The sequence below is a fragment of the Astyanax mexicanus genome, chromosome 8 (assembly GCF_023375975.1).
Source record: "Astyanax mexicanus isolate ESR-SI-001 chromosome 8, AstMex3_surface, whole genome shotgun sequence".
In the NCBI taxonomy this organism is placed as follows: Eukaryota; Metazoa; Chordata; class Actinopteri; order Characiformes; family Acestrorhamphidae; genus Astyanax; species Astyanax mexicanus.
In genome coordinates, this window is record NC_064415.1 from 40,147,194 (window position 1) to 40,164,819 (window position 17,626).

The 17,626-nt window shown below is 38.3% G+C and overlaps 1 protein-coding gene across 3 annotated transcripts in view; it reads left to right on the plus strand.

The window, feature by feature from the left end:
• Positions 1-17,626, plus strand: part of atp6v1h (ATPase H+ transporting V1 subunit H) — a 95,113-nt gene that overhangs the window by 42,011 nt on the left and 35,476 nt on the right. For all 3 annotated transcript variants that reach the window (XM_007260174.3, XM_007260175.4, XM_015608574.3), the window contains 2 exons: positions 14,928-15,106; positions 16,144-16,269. In XM_007260174.3, the coding sequence (XP_007260236.1) occupies positions 14,928-15,106; positions 16,144-16,269 (305 nt within the window). The remainder of the gene's footprint in view (positions 1-14,927; positions 15,107-16,143; positions 16,270-17,626) is intronic.

Consider the following 17,626-nt stretch of genomic DNA (forward strand, 5'->3'; position numbering starts at 1 on the left):
ATGGACAGAAATGTGTAATCGTAGGTCAGAATAATTATTGTTCCACAATAAGTTATAGACAGGATGATATTTATTACTAAGTTTCAACCACATTGGTCATTAGGAGGCTCTCCTGTGCACTATTACCTACTTTGCATGTAATCATTAATTAAGTACATTAATTACATGCTGCGCCTTTCTGAGGAGAAGTGAATGTGTTAGAACAGAAGTGCAATTCTGCAAGATGGTCCTTCTGGTTATGCTCCAGCATGAAGATTAAGAACCATATGTTTTTTTTTTTTATTGTTTGTGAAAAATCTTTAAATCTTTGAAGCGGTCTAGTTATAAATTCTGACCTTTTTTTTTTGTTCGTTGACACAAAATCCTTTTTTTTTTGTTGAGAAAATCAGAAAAGGAGGCTGGGACCTATGGTTTATAAGGTCTTGCAAATTGCACACATCGATGCTTCTTCATTTTGTGGGCTCTTAAGTCATTTTCTAGACCTCCCTTTGTCTCACTTCCATCTGACAGAAGGTCTACCATTAACTCTCTTTATTACATCATTCAGGCATTTGGTTTAAACACCCAAAGGCTTCATTATGAAATTATAGCATGCTCCATTATTACCCTATTGTTTATGCTGCACAATACTGATAGTGCTCTTGTGACTCATTTCCTCCTCTTCTGCTGACAGCTCCATCTTTTCATTATTAATGGCAGTGACGGATCAGAGGTGCACTCTTTTACTCGGTGCACCCTCTATTATACATGTTTGCCACTTGCATTACCATGTAGGCTTGCTGCTAGTGTGATTTTGCTCCCAAGGCATTTATTTTCCCATTATCAGGCACCATCTGGGGTGAGGTGCGTCCACCCTGAAACGCATTACAGGTAGAGGTTCAAAAATACTTGTTATTGTCACTCAGTGATTCATTCCAACTCCGTCTCGCCCGCCGTCCCACCACACTTAGTGTTTAATTTAGCCCTGAAAGCTGCCCACTGTTGTGGGCATGAATGTTTTGTAATGAATTGGTTGTCCGAGTCTCTGGCTGGATTGAAGTAAAGTGTTGCATTTCATTCATTTCTTCTGTTTCAGATCTTATTAAGTCCTTGTGCTCTGAGTCTCTGTCTCTTTGTCCTTGCTCATAATTACAAGGCTTTCATTTGTACCCTGTGCCAAATTTATATTTTGGTCTGCTTCAGTAGTTTTAAGTATGAGCAAATAGCTCTGAATTTTCAGTCTTATTTCTAGAAGGAATTGTCCTTTTCATGCTCTCCAAAACTTGAGCAAAAAATGAATGGAATAGACAACTGTAGAGCATACATGCAATTGACTATAGCTATTAGCATTAGCCTGTGCGAATTACAGGGGACCTTTTTTGGTTTAATCCATAGACTGTGTATAGCTGGACAGAGAATCGTCTCTCAAAAGTGAATCCACCACAGGTCAGGTGCCCCCTGCTGTTCGGTTTCAGAAAGCTGTGTAACCCCACCCATTCCCATAGGTTTTAATGGCAAAACAGACAACTCTCAATCACGTTTTTTTCTAATATACTGTAATCCTACCTCCATTATTTAAATGCAACAGCTAGTGTAACCTCTGCTTATATTGTCAATTTTTTATATCCCCACAGAATTCGGTTTTTAAAACGTTATTCAGCTCTATTCAAAAAAGGTGTGGTTATTGTTAAAGGGCTGGTTATGGGCGGGACCAATAACAGACCGTCAGCTCCGCTCCGTCAGGTTGTAAGTAGCAGTAAAGCCACTCTACTAAAACTCCTGTATAACACTCTTCTTCAGCAAAGTTTCTCCAGCACCGAGTCTGGATCAGTATTAGCATTAGCCGCTAACCGTGCAAAGCGCTAGCTCTTTCGCCGTTCAGAGGTAAGCATTATCGAACTGTAGCCTGCTGCTAACCTGCTGCTGCTAGATCTGCTGAAGCAGTATTAGCATTAGCTGCTAACCGTGCTAAGTTCTAGCTCGTTCACCATTCAGTGGTTAGCATATTTGACTGTAGCCTGTGTGTTGACCATGTTAAAACAGGCTACATGGGACAAATCGCTAGCTATTATCGCCCTGGCTTACCAGAACACTCAGGGTTCCCCAGTGTAGCATTGTCGGGCAGCATTTACTAGCGCTAACTGTGGCTTACTGTGAATAAACAGAAGCACTTGACTCACCTGAATAAACAATTTTCAAATCTTTTTCAAATCTGTGTAGATTCACATCCAGGCGCTCTTTTTGACTCTAAAGAGAGAGAGCCAGAAGGTAACATAGACACGGAGCTACCCTGAAACACTGGCATTCACCCACTCCACTGTCCACAAACCTGAGTGACCGTGTGCAGTGGGAGAACAACAGCACCAGCATCGCAGTTTACCACAATTCCCTATGATTTCTCAATGAACACCTGGATCTGCAGCCTTATCTGAAGCAATAAACATTAATTACAAAAAAGCTAAACTAAATAAGTAAGTTTTCAGTCTAGACTTAAAGATGTATGTCTGTATCTTGGATTCCAAATATTTTCGGGAAGGTTGTTCCAGAGTTTGGGGACTCTCAATTTTAGGAACTGCTTGGAAGCCAGCATCCCTGTGATCTAAGTAATCATTTATCAAGGTATTTACTTTAAAACCGACCACAATACATACAGCTCTGGTAAAAAAAATAAGAGACCACTTAAAAATGATGGATGGTCACAAGCCATCAAACCAAGCTGAACTGCTTGAATTTTTGACCAGGTGTGGCATAAAGTTATCCAAAAGCAGTGTGTAAGACTGGTGGAGGAGAACATGCCAAACTGAATGAAACTGTGATTTAAAACCAGGGTTATTCCACTAAATATTGATTTCTGAACTTTTAAAACGTTATGAACATGAACTTGTGTTCTTTGCATTCTTTGAGGTCTAAAAGCTTTGCATAAATACATACTATTATATATTTACATACTGAAATTTATTGTGTACCATGTGCCAAAATTATAACAATTCAGAATTTTTAGTCGTACATATAGAAGCAAGTGTCCTTTTCATGTGCCCCGAAATCAATTCAGAAAACAAAATGAAAAGATTACTGTAGAACATGGCAGAATTAAAAATGCATGCAAATGCCTATAGCTATTAGCGTGAGTTCGTGTGCGTACAGGCTTTAATACCTTGTTGAATAATGTACTCTTCATTTAAAAATCAGAACATTATGCAAGAGTACACGAATTCCACAGGGGGAACAGAGCACAAGGGCACCCTGCTCATAATTCAAAAATCTGCCATTGCCAGAGGTACTTTTAAAAGAACAAGTTTTAAAAGTTCATCTTAGACCTTTCTATAGTTCTCTAATGAAAGGCTTAAATAGTGAGTCTCTTTGAAATTCAGAGTTTATTTGCTTTAACGTGGTACATGGTAGTAAATCATGCAAACTTTTTTTTTTCTCTCTTTAGAATTAGACTGTAAACCATGATATAAAATAAATGTGGCCAATAATTTTAACTTAACATCTTGTGTTTCTTTCCATCCATTTGGTTAGAAACTTGTGTTGGGTGGTATCCAAGTGGTTGCTAAGGTGTTGCTAGTTGGTTGCTAAGTGTTTGCTATGAAGTTGCCAAGTGGTTGCTAAGGGGTTCCTATGTTATTGCAAACCACAGCAGTCATAGCTTAGCAAACCCCTAGTAACACTATAGGGACCTTCAAGCAACACCTTTCCATTAATTTATTCAACCACATTACCTACAAAACTCAATTTACTTTAGTTATCAGAGGTTATATTTGCTGTAATTTATAAAGTTATGTGTTTATTAAGGAGACATCAAAGTACAAAACTGTGGACATCATAATTCTGTGGTGGCGGAAAGCTTATGTCCAGTATTAGACCAGTAAATATTCAGACTTTAAATAAAAATTTAACAGCTTGATCTGCAAGCTCTGTTCCCACCACAAGCCTGGAGTTAAACCAAAGCTCTACATATATCACTCCACCACATACAGGTAACCTAGCAACGATTCAGCGCTTACAAGCCAAACAGTGCTGCTACAAACAGACCAGCAATGGAACTTTTTTAAAACGTGTTTTTAACCAAACAGATCTTAATTTCTCGTCCTCTTTAAATCAAAATCTTTCAATAAACAGTGATAACGGAATTGCGGTTTAGTTGTAATTGTCGTAAGTGTCTTATTGCTTAATTATTCCACAGTTAGTTCCGACCCTGCAAAGTGGTTGCATGAGAGGCTTTTTATGAGTGACATTATCAGCCGGTAATGCACTGTAACCGAAGCTCTCCAGGTATTACTCCACCACATACGTAGAACCTAGCAACAAGGCAGCGCTTACAAGCCAAACAGCGCAACTACACACAAAGCAGAAATGGAACTATTTTAACTCTCAGTTTTTCTAACCAAACAGATCGAAATTTATCGTCCTCATTATCTGAAATTTTTCAATAAACAGCGATACTGGAACTGTGGTATAATCGCAATAATATACTCAAGTTTTGTGCTATAGCGTATAGTATTGGCACTGCTGTGCTTTTCTTCGAGTTTTCATAGTTGGCACATAATTTGTTTGGGAATTCTAATTAAATCAAGCCACCAGTTTAGCAGTAAATGAATGTAGCAACATTAAAAGGAATATCTTTCAAAGCTAAAAAAAATCTGTATCATTATTTTTTAAAGGTACATGAATCAATTGTTTTTAGCAGATTCTTATCGGCCTCCATTTTTTAAATAATACCCTGATCTTTTTCTACACAGAGCAGAATTGATTTTTCAGTAGAGGAGGATGCCAGGCCACCTTCATATGACCCTGTAATTGGGTGCTATTATGTTTGTCGATACATGCTTCTGCTGTTTTGTGTCATGTTCAGGAGGGAACAGGTATTGACTGTGAAAACCTGCTGGAACAAAGTTTGTGTTTATTGATCAGGGTAATTGCTGTTGCTCAGACATGTTTCATTCATTTTACCTCATGATGTCTATGATCAGACAAGAAACCACCTGCCTAATATTGCGTAGGTTCTATTCGGACCACCAAAGCAGCTCTGACCAGTCGAGTCATGACCTCTACAAGACCTCTGAAGGTGTCCTGTGGTATCTGACACCAAGAGAGTGTCACAGCTGTCCTGTAGTTTGTGAGACAAGGCCTTCTTAGCCTGCATCACTGGCTTATATGTTAATATTACAAGGTTGAGTTTTTCTTCATGTGACACTAGGGGTGTGACAATATTCCTCGCCAAGCTTAAACCGGTTTTTAAGGGGAAAAAAGGAGAAAAAAAACAGTTTAGTGTGGACTTTTTAAGAGTGATCTGGCAACACAGTAGCGATATCAGCGCATGTGGTGGCTGAGCAGTGAGAGCAGCTCTCAGCAGAAGAGGAAATTTCGGGCATTTGCATAGAAGATGCTTCTGCTACTTTTAAGTTGTATGTCTGGCTGCATTTTGGCTCCAGTGGAAACAATAAACAGTAAATCCTACACATGACTGTTTCATAGGCAGTTGTACTAATCCCTTAGCTCTGTACTGTATTAAAAAAATGTTCTGTCTCTGTTTGCACTTCAAGCATAGTCTTAATATGACTGGTTATGGTTATGCATAGTTAAATTACAATAGATTTAGGAGAAAAAAACACAAACCCTAGGCTTAATATGACTAGTTGTGGTTTGCACTTATTGTTTGCACTAGAAAAGTTTTATTTTTATTTTTATTCTTATTCTTATTTCTATTTCTTATAGAATCAATGTGTGAGAGAAACCAGTCTGTTAAGTTGCGTTATATTATTCTGTCAAATAAAACTCATTTTTCATTTTTCAATTTAATTTTAAATCTCGTCTCGTTCTTTTGAACCCAGTATCGTGTCTCGTCTCGTCTCGTCTCGTGATATTAGTGTCTCGTCACACCCCTATGTGACACAGAAGTGATCTGTGGACACACCAGATCTGATATTTTCAAATTATATGTTTAGACAGCAGACAAAATGTTTTTTTTTTTTTTTTTCCTCTGTGTTCCAGCGCAAATTTCTGTGCTTTAACACTGAACGCTGAAACGCTGCGCTTTCAAACACAGGGTTTGAACATGCATATGTATACATAGTAAACCGACTCACGTGGCTGTGAGCAATCATTGTTATCTGGCCAATGTATCAGTTTAAACTGCGCCTTATCAGCAGTTAAGCTCAAATAAATGGACTATATTTAATAGCTGGGTCGGATCGAGACCGGACTATGTCTGACCAAAGCGAACCGCTCCAGAGTTCGTTTGGGACCGGACCCGAGTGTGATTACTGTTTTCACACCTGTTTAATCGAACCGTACTAAAGTTACAAACGGACCAGAGTTCGTTTTAACCGGACCAAACATAAGATCATGCTGCAGCATCTCAATCAGACTTTGACTAGACCCCTCCAAAACCATCATTTAGTTTTTTTTTTTTTTTTTTTTTAAAGCCATTAAGAGGTGAACTTGTCTGTGTGCTTTGGATCATTGTCCTGCTGCAGAACCCAAGTACACCTGAGCTTGAGGTCACGAACAAATGGCCGGATATTTTCCTTTAGGATTTTCTGGTAAACAGCAGAATTCCTAATTCAATCGATTACAGCAAGTTGTCCAGGCCCTTGAAGCAGCAAAGCAGCCCCAGACCATCACACTTACACTTTGTTTTCTCATCTGTTTTTGAATTTCCTCAGATTGGGAAGAAATCTAAAGAAATCTGAAGAAATTGTGAAAAGTGTGATTAATCACAGTTAATTTATGGGAGGCAAACACTTTTTCACACAAGGCTAGATTGGTTTAGATAGATGTTTTCCCTAAATAAATTGTTTAAGAAGGTGCTTTTTATATTATATTTACTTAAAAATTTAAGTATGGCAAAAAATGAAAAAAAAAAAAAAAAAGAAAACTGTAAGGGAGCAAATACTTTTTTCATTTTTTGTTTGCTTTTTTCCCATGGTTTGTTGCTATGTACTGTATTAAAAAAATGTTCTGTCTCTGTTTGCACTTCAAGCATAGTCTTAATATGACTGGTTATGGTTATGCATAGTTAAATTACAATAGATTTAGGAGAAAAAAACACAAACCCTAGGCTTAATATGACTAGTTGTGGTTTGCACTTATTGTTTGTTGCAATGTGGTTTCTATTGTGTCCCAGGTGCTTGATATGGAGATGCCTGCATGGTATGCAAATCATACGAACCACATAGCAACCGCTTAAGACACCTCGCGAAACCAAATGAACCTTCAAGCAACATTTTGCCAACCATTGTCAACCATGGTTGTCCCTTGGCAACCCGATAGCAAGGGGGGTTCACACTTTTGGTGTCAAGTGATCAGATTTGGATTTACAAAGGTATCTGTATGGGTTGCTGTGGTAACAAGGTCTGTTTCAGTAACTAACCTTTCTTGATCGTCTTGGATCCTCGCTCTCCTGTCTCCTGTCACTCTGTATTAGATAAGGCTGTTGTTGTTGTAACATTGTGATTCAAATGACAGATTAAAATCCAAGCATGCAGGCTCAGATGCATCTGTACAAATCCTACTGTTGTCACATTTGAAACCACCTTCATTTGTGGCCAAAAAAACTAAAATTCACCCGTGTTTTTGCCTACGTGCCATTTTACATCCTAATCCAATCTAAGCAAAAAATCTGAATTAAATCATTACGCTTGTAATGTGAATGTAGCAAGTGAGTCATCAATTACATGCCCATGACCCTGTTGCTGGGCAACTGATTGCCTTTCCTTGGATCAGTTAGGTAAGTATTGATCACTGCATACAGGAAACCCCCCCACAAGACCTGTCTGAAATTTGGAGATGTTCTAATCCAGTTGTCTGGCATGACTCAGGTTGTTACACTTTTCAATTTTCTTGCTTTCAGCACATTTCATGTGCGAGCTGACTGTTTTCTTGCTGCCTAATGTATACAGTTTCAAGAAAAAGTATGTGAAGCCTTTGGGATTACTTGGATTTCTGCATGAATTAATCAATAAATGTGTTCTGCTTAAACTATTACCACACAAAACCTATATATTTGCATGGTTCCTCTGAACACAACATGTTAACATTCAGAGTGAGTGGGGAAAAAGTATGTGAACCTTTGAATTTAATAACTGGTTGACTCTCCTTTGGCAGCAAAAACCTCAACCAAATGTTTCCTGTAGTTGCAGATCAGACCTGCACAACAGTCAGGAGGAATTTTGGATCATTCCTCTTCACTAAACTGTTTGAGTTCAACAATATTCTTAGGATATCTGGTGTGAATCGCTCTCTTGAGGTCATGATGCCACAGCATCTCAATTGGGTGTCTCAGTTGAGGTCAGGACTCTCCAGAAGGTGTATTTTCTTCTGTTGAAGTCATTCGGTTGTTGATTTACTTCTATGTTTTAGGTCGTTGTCCTGTTGCATCATCCATCCTCTGTTGAGCTTCAGTTGGTGGACAGATAGTCTTAAGTTTTCCTGCAAAATGTCTTGGTAAACTTGGGAATTCATTTTTCCGTTGATAACTGCAATCTGTCCAGGTCCTGAGGCAGCAAAGCAGCCCCAAACCATGATGCCCCCTCCACCATATTTCACAGTTGGGATGAGGTTTTGATGATTGTGTTCTGTGCCTTTTTTCTCCACACATAGCATTGTGTGTTCCTTTCAAACAACTCAATTTTGGTTTCATCTGTCCACAGTATATTTTGCCAGTACTGCTGTGGAACATCCAGGTGCTCTTTTGCAAACCTCAAACGTGCGGCAATGTTTTTTTTTTTTTTGGACAGCAGTGGCTTCCTCCGTGGTGTCCTCCCATGAACTCCATTCTTGTTATATGTTTTTCTTTATTGTATATTTGTCAACAAAAATGTTTAAAAAGCATGTGCCAGAGAAGTCTTCTGCTGACACTCTAGGATTCTTCCTCACCTCATTGATCTTTCTGCGCTGTGCTCTTGCAGTCATCTTTACAGGAAGACCATGCCTAGGGAGAGTAGCAACAGTGCTGAACTTTCTCCATTTGTAGACCGTCTGTCTTACCGTGGACACATGAACATCCTGGCTTTTAGAGATACTTTTTTAAAACTTTTTCGAACTTCATGCAAGTCAACAATTCCTGAACGTAGGTCTTCTGAGAGCTCTTTTGTGCGAGGCATGATCCACATTTAGCAATGCTTCTTAAGAAAAGCAAACTTAAAACTGGTGTGTGTTTTTATAGGGCAGGGCAGCTTTAACCAGCACATCCAGTTTTATCACACTGATTGGACCCCAGGTTGGCTGACTTCTGGCTCCAATTAGCTTTTAGAAAAGTCATTAGTCTAGAGGTTCTCATACTTTTTCCCCCTCGCTGTGAATGTTAACATGCTGTGTTCAATAAAACAATGCAAACATGTAATTTTTTGTGTGGTATTAGTTTAAGCAGATTGTGTTTGTCTATTGTTGTGACTTTGATGAAGATCAAAACACATTTAATGACCAATTTATGCAGAAATTCAAGTAATCCCAAAGGGTTCACATACTTTTTCTTGCAGCTGTAAATCCCCCTCTTTAACAGATACTAGGTATCTGTAACCAGTTAGACAAAGTTATTCGCTTCACCAGGCAGAGTTTTTAATGTTATTTCTGATTGGTGTTTAAACTTGTTTAGGATCTTTGCCCCAACACAAAATATACTGTTCTTTTCTGAGTGCTCTGGCTGTTTGTGCAATCTTGGCATGTCACTGAAATAAATATGCTGTACTTGTTTGTCAGTAAGAAAAGAATTGTTACAGCCTTCAACCGGATCCAGACAGTTTTGTGAAATACAGACCGGCCATACAGAGGAGAGGTCGTTCACATATATCAGCACTGAAGGGACCAAAAAAAGAAAAGCCTGTTTATTTGAAGACGTAAAAAGAAATGAAGAAAATAGTCGTGAAAATAGATGCACAAGTGTTTTGTGCCCTAAACCACGAACATTAAAGCACAGACATTAAGGCAGAAAATATATGGATATGTCAGACTTACACAATATGGAAACAAAAATGATAAATGATAAATATTTTTACTTTGTTGTCTCTTTTACTGCAGTAAATTACGGTCTTTGTTTTTATGGCAACATTTTATTTACACCAGATGTTGAAAAATGTGCTTGTTAAATACAGTGGCTGGCAAAAGTATTCATACCCCATTCAACTTTTCCACATTTTGTCACATTACAACCACAAACATAAATATATTTCATTGGAATTGAATGTGAAAAACCAACACTAAGTGATATACAGTTGTCACTTGAGCATTCTTCATGAGCGACCCTCCTGAGTGTCCCTGTATCTCTCCTGAACATCTCTCCTGAACACCTGTCCCAGGTGTCTCTCCCAAATGTCTTTCCTGACTGTCTTTCCTCAAGTGTCTTTCTCAGAGCATATTTACTAAGCATTCATCCTGACTGTCCCTTCTGATTGTCCCTGACTGACTGTCTTCTCCTGAGCACTCCTTGTGTTCCTCTTGAGTTTGCTTCCTGGTTGTTCCTTCTGAGTGTCATTGAGGAGCATCTCTCTTGAACATGTTTCCTAAGCATACCTCCTGAGTGTTCTTCCTGTATGTTAAATATGTTTCCTGAGCACTGCTCTTGAGCGTTCCTCTTGAGTCTGACTCCTAAGCGTTTCTCCTGAGGTGTGAGAAGATATTGAATTGAGTTGCTCTTTAGATTCTTGTATCATTCTATCACTTTTTCTCTTGAGAATACCTCAATAAAAATTTCCCCATGAGTGTACATCTTCCTACGTCATGTTGTCATCATGCCACAAAGAGAATTAGCTATATTATTGGTCAAGTCGTATTCTCAATGTCGCATTATATTAGTGAATCTCTGGCATCATCATACTCTTGTAAATCTACAAAATGTACACTTGTATTGCCGGAACTTTCTTCAGAGGTTGTTTTCTGCTACAGTGTGCAGCTTATTAGTGGTTAGATGAAGACCTGTCGTCCCTGCTTACTGTGGTTCTCAGTTTAGTTTTGCATTTAGCTAGAGTTTTATGTGGCAGATTAATATGCCAGTGAAGAACTGTGCTGTACTCCCAAAAATAAATTGCTGCCATAATTCAAAGGGACAGCTTCCATTCTATCAGCTGATATGAATTCTTCCTTTGAGCCCCCCTTTTTTCCCTCTGTACTCTGAAGTCCCTGCTGCCCTTCACACGCGTACATATCTCTGTAACACATCCTGACTTCACAAAGCACGGCACAGCTTTCAATAACACTATCTTAATTGCTCATTTATGTCAGAATCTTTATTGTATAATAACACCACAATTCAGTTTATCAACAGCTGCCCTGGAGCATTCGCACGAGCTGCCTGATAATTGCCTCGCTGCATTTCACAGCGCTAGCCGGCACGTCTGCTGTTTCTCATTGTCAGTTTGAGCATAATTGTGTTCAATATACAGTCTGATGAAGAAGGAGATGAATATAATTAAATTTGCTAGAACTCCAGTTTACAGATGAAAACAACAATTGAGATGAACTGGGCGTTATTGTCAGGCGTGCCAATGCAAACTTGTCTGTTCATTTATTCTCTTTTTTCTACTCATTCCATTGAATTTAGGCTTTTGTCTTGTTATCCTTTCTGACAGTCTTCAAGTTGATTCATATTTATTGATAAAAATAGTTGAAGCTCAAGGCTTAAACTAAGACTGGACGTTCTGAACTATTAATTGTTTACACCAGTGGTGGTAGAAAAACATGGACAGAGCAACGTCTCTCAAAGGTGAAGTCACCACAAGTTTAGCGCCTCTGCTGGCTGGTTGCAGTATGGCTTTTAGCTCTAGCTGTAAGTTTTCCTTAGGTTTATTAAAGACAAAACAGCCCATTTCCCATCTTTTTTTGGCCTATAATCTGTCTTTTCATCTTTGGGGATTAAAGAGCCATTAAACCCTAAACCATATTTGGTAATGACCACTTTGAGGTAATGAAACATACCAGTCCTGCTAAAAATTTTATAAACATTTCCTAACTATTAAAAAACAGGCATGGCATGGGTGATGTTTCCATGTACTTTGGTACGCAGACGCATCACAATATACAGATCAGCCTATCAGTAAAATAGTGTAATTTACACTACACTATTTTAGCCCAGTTTTTGAATAGCCGACAGTTTTTGTTGATCGCTGACAAAAATTCTGCTCTGAGGCAAATCGGGGATCTCTCTGCGCTTGCTCAGTCATGTAGAGTGAACTACTGAAAGGCGCTGATGACTGATTGCCAACCAGTTGCAGACGTCCAGCAAATATTTGGCATGCTAGATATCTGACCCAGTCTGTGACTGGGAGTCAGGAGCAGCAGCTACTTACTGCCAATGGAATCACGAAAAAAGAGAGAACCAAGGGTCCAAAACACACCCCTGTATTACCAGAATTGTTCAGCTCGGGACTAGGAGCTCTATGAATGGAATGAACTTTGAACTCTTAATGGGTTCAAACAAAAGGTACCATGTTCTAAGTTCTGACTAGGGGTGGGCGATATGGCTCTAAAATAATATCACGATATTTCAGGGTATTTTTGCGATAACGATATACTTGGCGATATAGGAAAACAGAAAAATAATTAATTAATTTCAGGAATATAGTATAGGAGTATAACAGCATAATCATAATGTGGCAAAATAAATAATATAGCATAAAATAATATAATGCAGCAAAAAATATTGCGGAATATTTAGTGCATGCTGTAGGGTAATTTACCACAGCATGAAACTCGGATGTGAGAAATCATGAAATCATGAAATGATGACCAAAGAGTCAGAGCTTAGAATTTAAAATATAATAAAGTTTACTTGAAAAATAGTTTCAGCATTACATATATATAAAAGGACCAAAAATTAATAGATATATATTAGAAAAGAGTAAAAGTACATCAACGAGTCAACACATAGTGTAATAAAATCTCGATAGATCAACACATTCACAACCCAGAGAGAGAGAGAGAGAAAGAGAAAGAGAAAAACTAAAGCCAGTCGAGGGCCAGAGAGAACTCCTCAGACTTCATCCAAGCAGTTATACATTTATGCAAATGTGATTGGACAGAACTTATCAATATGATTACATCAGCAGAGTCCAGTTAACAGCTTGTTGTCCAGTTCCAATGACGTGATCCGCTCCAGCCTGTCTGAGCAACAAGTTCTTATCATGATGTTGTTCAGCTCTGTGTCCTTCATGAACACAGCAAACAGTCCTTAAGTGTCCTAAAGTCTGTGAGAAGATCAAACGGAGGAAAAGAGTGGATGGAAAGATCTTCTGGCCTGTGTGCAACTTTACGCCATGTAGAACAGGCAAGCGCTGGCTATCTGAGGAGAGGTTCTCAGCACTTCACTCAGATAGCTTGTTGTCTCCTAGTTCATATGCACTGGTCCCAGAACAGCAGTGAAGCTTCTCTGCCACTCAGGGTCACGTTCTCCTCACAGCTCTCATTGTTGATGAAAACACTCTGACCTTCCTGATTCCTGAAAAAGTACAAACAACCTCCAAATCCTTGTGTCATTGTGACAGTTAAAAAGAGAGCAAAGATCATAAGGTTATTAAGTGAATTATAAAGTGAACAGTAAAAATAATAACTGTATATATAAATGTATAAAACATTTAAGAATAAGAGTGTGAAGGTGTGGTTATCTCCAATCACACCCTTCAATGCATATAAACTGCAAACTAAAACAATTATACAATGAATACAAATATAGCTTCACAGTGAATAATAGACTACTTTTAAGACAGAACAGCCCTATTATCACATTTTTAGCATATTATTAGCATATTATTAGCATATCTGTTAGTGCTGGGCGTTTTCTTTTTTTTTCACAATTAACTTGGTTAATTCAAATTACAGTTTTAATGCGTTTTTCAAAATGGAGTAATCACGATTTTACATACAGACGTTTTACCTTTTTACTCTAAAATATCCGAAAATGCTCCTCATTTCTGAAGTGTTTATCCATCTTACCTTAGGGTACCAGTGCCTACCTCAGATTACAGACCTGCGCCTATTTTCTAAACATTCCTCGGAGGACTGAGCTGGTACTCAAAAAGTTCCAGCACTGTTTCAGCACTTTTAACACATACACCCGGTTGAATAAAGCACATATAGCTAGAAATAAATCCTACTGCTTCTAAAAACTGCAGCGTCATCACTCTCCAGTGAGGATCCATTATTAACTGTGGAAAACAATAATATTCTCTCCTTCAAAGTTTCTTCTCTGACTCGTTATTTCTCAATTTTCAGTCACAAACCCGCGTTGTAAAGTATAATTTAGTGTCTGTCAGTGTGTGGGTCTCCATGTGATATGAACGCATGAGCTTGTAAACAATGTTTTGAATCATTGATTCACTTAATGAGTCGATTTAACCCAAAGCGTCTAAACACCAAACACCATTTATTTATTTATTTTTTTAATTTTTTATTTTTTTTTTACTGGTAAACCTAGTTTTTAACCTTTTCTTTGACATCTGTAGTTTGATTTTTAGTAGGGGGGGAAATAATCGATTATAATTGAAAGTCAGATTTTTTTTTTTTTTTCAAGGCTATAATCTCCCAGCACCTAGCATCTGTGAATATCACTGTTTCTCAGGTATCTGTTCAGAGAGCTTTCGCTGTCTGCTTTCGCTGTCTTTTAATAGACATGAGGAGTTCAAACAGCTTCCGGGATATGAGTGGACCTTTTCTGATTCCATTTTAGTCCAAAAGAAATAAAAAAGCCTCTCATAACTCTGCCTGTTTTTCTGCCTGTTTGTTCCCTTCTGGGTAGTGATTCATTTGTTTTTTTCCTTTTTTATTTTTCTTGTTTTTTTTGTTGTTCTTAATGTGTGTTCCCCTTTTTTCAGGGCATTTTATCCCTGATTTAAGCTCCAAGCAGATTAGTGTTTTTCATATACGTATTAATTTATGTCAGTTTCCACACACAAATACAACACAACAGTCTTGTCTTGAGGACTGACATGTGTATCCTCTTTAATTACGGTGTGTAGAACCTGCTGGAGAAGTCTGCGGAGAGGGAGACTCGTCAGGAGTACGCCTTGGCCATGATTCAGTGCAAAGTCCTGAAGCAGCTGGAGAATCTGGACCAGCAGAAGTACGATGATGAAGACATCACTGATGACATCAAATTCCTCCTGGAGAGACTGGGAGAAAGCGTCCAGGACCTCAGGTGCTTTTCTTGTTTTAAATATGCATCACTTTCTGATAGGCCTGACATGATAATTACTAGGGGTGTGACGAGATCTCGAGACTGAAACGGACGATATTTCTCATCAGGCTTAAACCTGTCTCGCGGGGCAAAAAAGTTGTATGTCTGGCTGCATTTTGGCTCCAGTGGAAACAATAAACGGTAACAGAGTGACCAACAAGACACAAACCATATATAAATACTGTAAGTAAATCCTACACGTGACTGTTTCATAGGCAGGTGTACTAATCCCTTAGCTCTGTACTGTTTAAAAAAAAAAGTTCTGTCTCTGTTTGCACTTCAAGCATAGGCTTAATATGACTGGTTATGAATATGCATAGTTAAATTACTAGAGATTTAAGAGATTAGGAGAAAAAAAACACAAACCATGGGCTTAATATAACTGGTTTTGGTTTGCACTTATTGTTTGCACTATATAAGACCTAGAAAAGTTGTATTTTTATTTTTTATTCTTATTTCTGTTTCTTATAGAATTAATGTGTGAGAGAAACCAGTCTGTTAAATTTGTGTTATATGATTTTGTCAAATAAAACTCTAGTTTTCAAGCAATTTTTCATTTTTGACGTTTTCTTTAAAATTTTATTTTTAAATCTCATCTCATCTCGTTCTCTTGAACTCAATATCGTGTCTCGACTCATCTCATGATATTAGTGTCTCGTCATACCCCTAATAATTACATTATCGATTTATTTTACAGTATATGTGAAAAACGAAGTCATTTTATTCATTGCGGCGAGCCTATTGATGTGAATGAGCTGGTATATCAACGTTGTTTGAAAACAGGTCTATAAAATGTATGAAAATATATGTTTATTTATTCACCTAAAGTTCTAATACATTCTCTGCTGATGAAAGCGAGCTTTAAAAATGAACTAATCCACACAGAGTTGCATGCCATAAAAGGACTGATAATTATTACATTTGTGAAATTTTTGCTGCGAGCTGCCTGCATTTTCCATGGTTGATGCTTTTCTTTCATCTCCCTCCCCTTCGCTCAGCTCTTTTGATGAGTACAGCTCTGAGCTGAAGTCCGGCAGGCTGGAGTGGAGTCCCGTGCACAAGTCGGAGAAGTTCTGGAGGGAGAACGCCGTCCGCCTGAATGAGAAAAACTACGAACTGCTGAAGTGAGTGGCAGACCGATGAGTTTTATTGTTATTGACATGAATATGTTGACAATTAACATCCATTGACATTAATATTGCTGGTGTTAATTAGTTTGGGCTACAAGTGCATCTGATGCAGTGATGGATGTAATGGTGTGTATGTGTGTGTGTGTGTGTATTGAAGAGGATTGAGTGGTTTTATTGATGCGGGCTATTAGAATGAAAGTGAGAGGCTGTTAAGTATGTAATGTTGTAATGGATTAAACAGGGCTGTGCTAAAGAACCTTTTTGACGGATTCATTGATTTACAGATCATTATGAGGACGAGTGCAATACGAGAAGATTCTGGGTGGACTTTCTTATTTCTGTACAATTGAGGCATACTCTAGTGACCTGAATAAGTAGCATAATAATAATAATAATAATTCTAGTAATTCCCATTGTTGTTTTTTTCAGTGTTTAATGTGGGTTTTTAAGTAGGGATGCACAACAGTTAAATTTGCCACTTTTTAACCAATAAATGAAAAAAAAAAAAACCTTATTTTTCGCTCTGGATTAAGGCGCACCGGATTATAAGGCGAACTACCAGTAAACGTCTATGTTCTGGTCTATTTTTTGGTCTATTTTTATACACAAATCGCACTGGATTATACAGCGCATTATGCGACACTAGTTAGGAACAGGGGTGTCGCCATGTTTTCCTTCTAATTCAGCAGGTCTCTATTATTAGGTATGTTAATCAACCATTTATTTCACCATTTGCTATTCTAGTCACATTTTTAGCCAGCTATCCAGCTACCTTAATAGTGCAATTTTAGTCATGTATTGACCTGTTACTCATAGTGCTACTCATTCACATGTGAATTGTGGCTAAGTTTAGAGATGAACTGATCAGTGTTTTGGGCCAGTGTGTGCTGACTGTTAGTCTACACAGATTTCTCTCCTGAAAACTGTTTATTTGGGTGAGTGAAGTGCTACCGTTTATCTACAGTAAGCTTAGATTTCTAGATGTCCACTAAGGCGAGCCGTGGTTAGCTGCTAATGCCATCTAACAGCACTACACTGAAAAACCCTGAGTGTTCCGGTAAGGCAGGATGATATTAGCTAACAGTTCTTTTCATGTAGCTTGTTTTAACACTGTAAACGCGCAGACTACAGTCCAATATACTCACCTCTAAATGGCGAAAGAGCTAGCGCTTAGCAAGGTTAGAGGGTAATGCTAATGCTGCTCCAGCAGTGCTAGCCAGGGTTAGCAGCAGGCTACAGGCTGATAATACACTCCTCTGAACGGCAAAAGACCTAGTGCTTAGGTCTACATCGGAACATCGGAAAAATTTGACCGTTTCTGACGCAACAGGCCACCCAACTCCTGGTACAA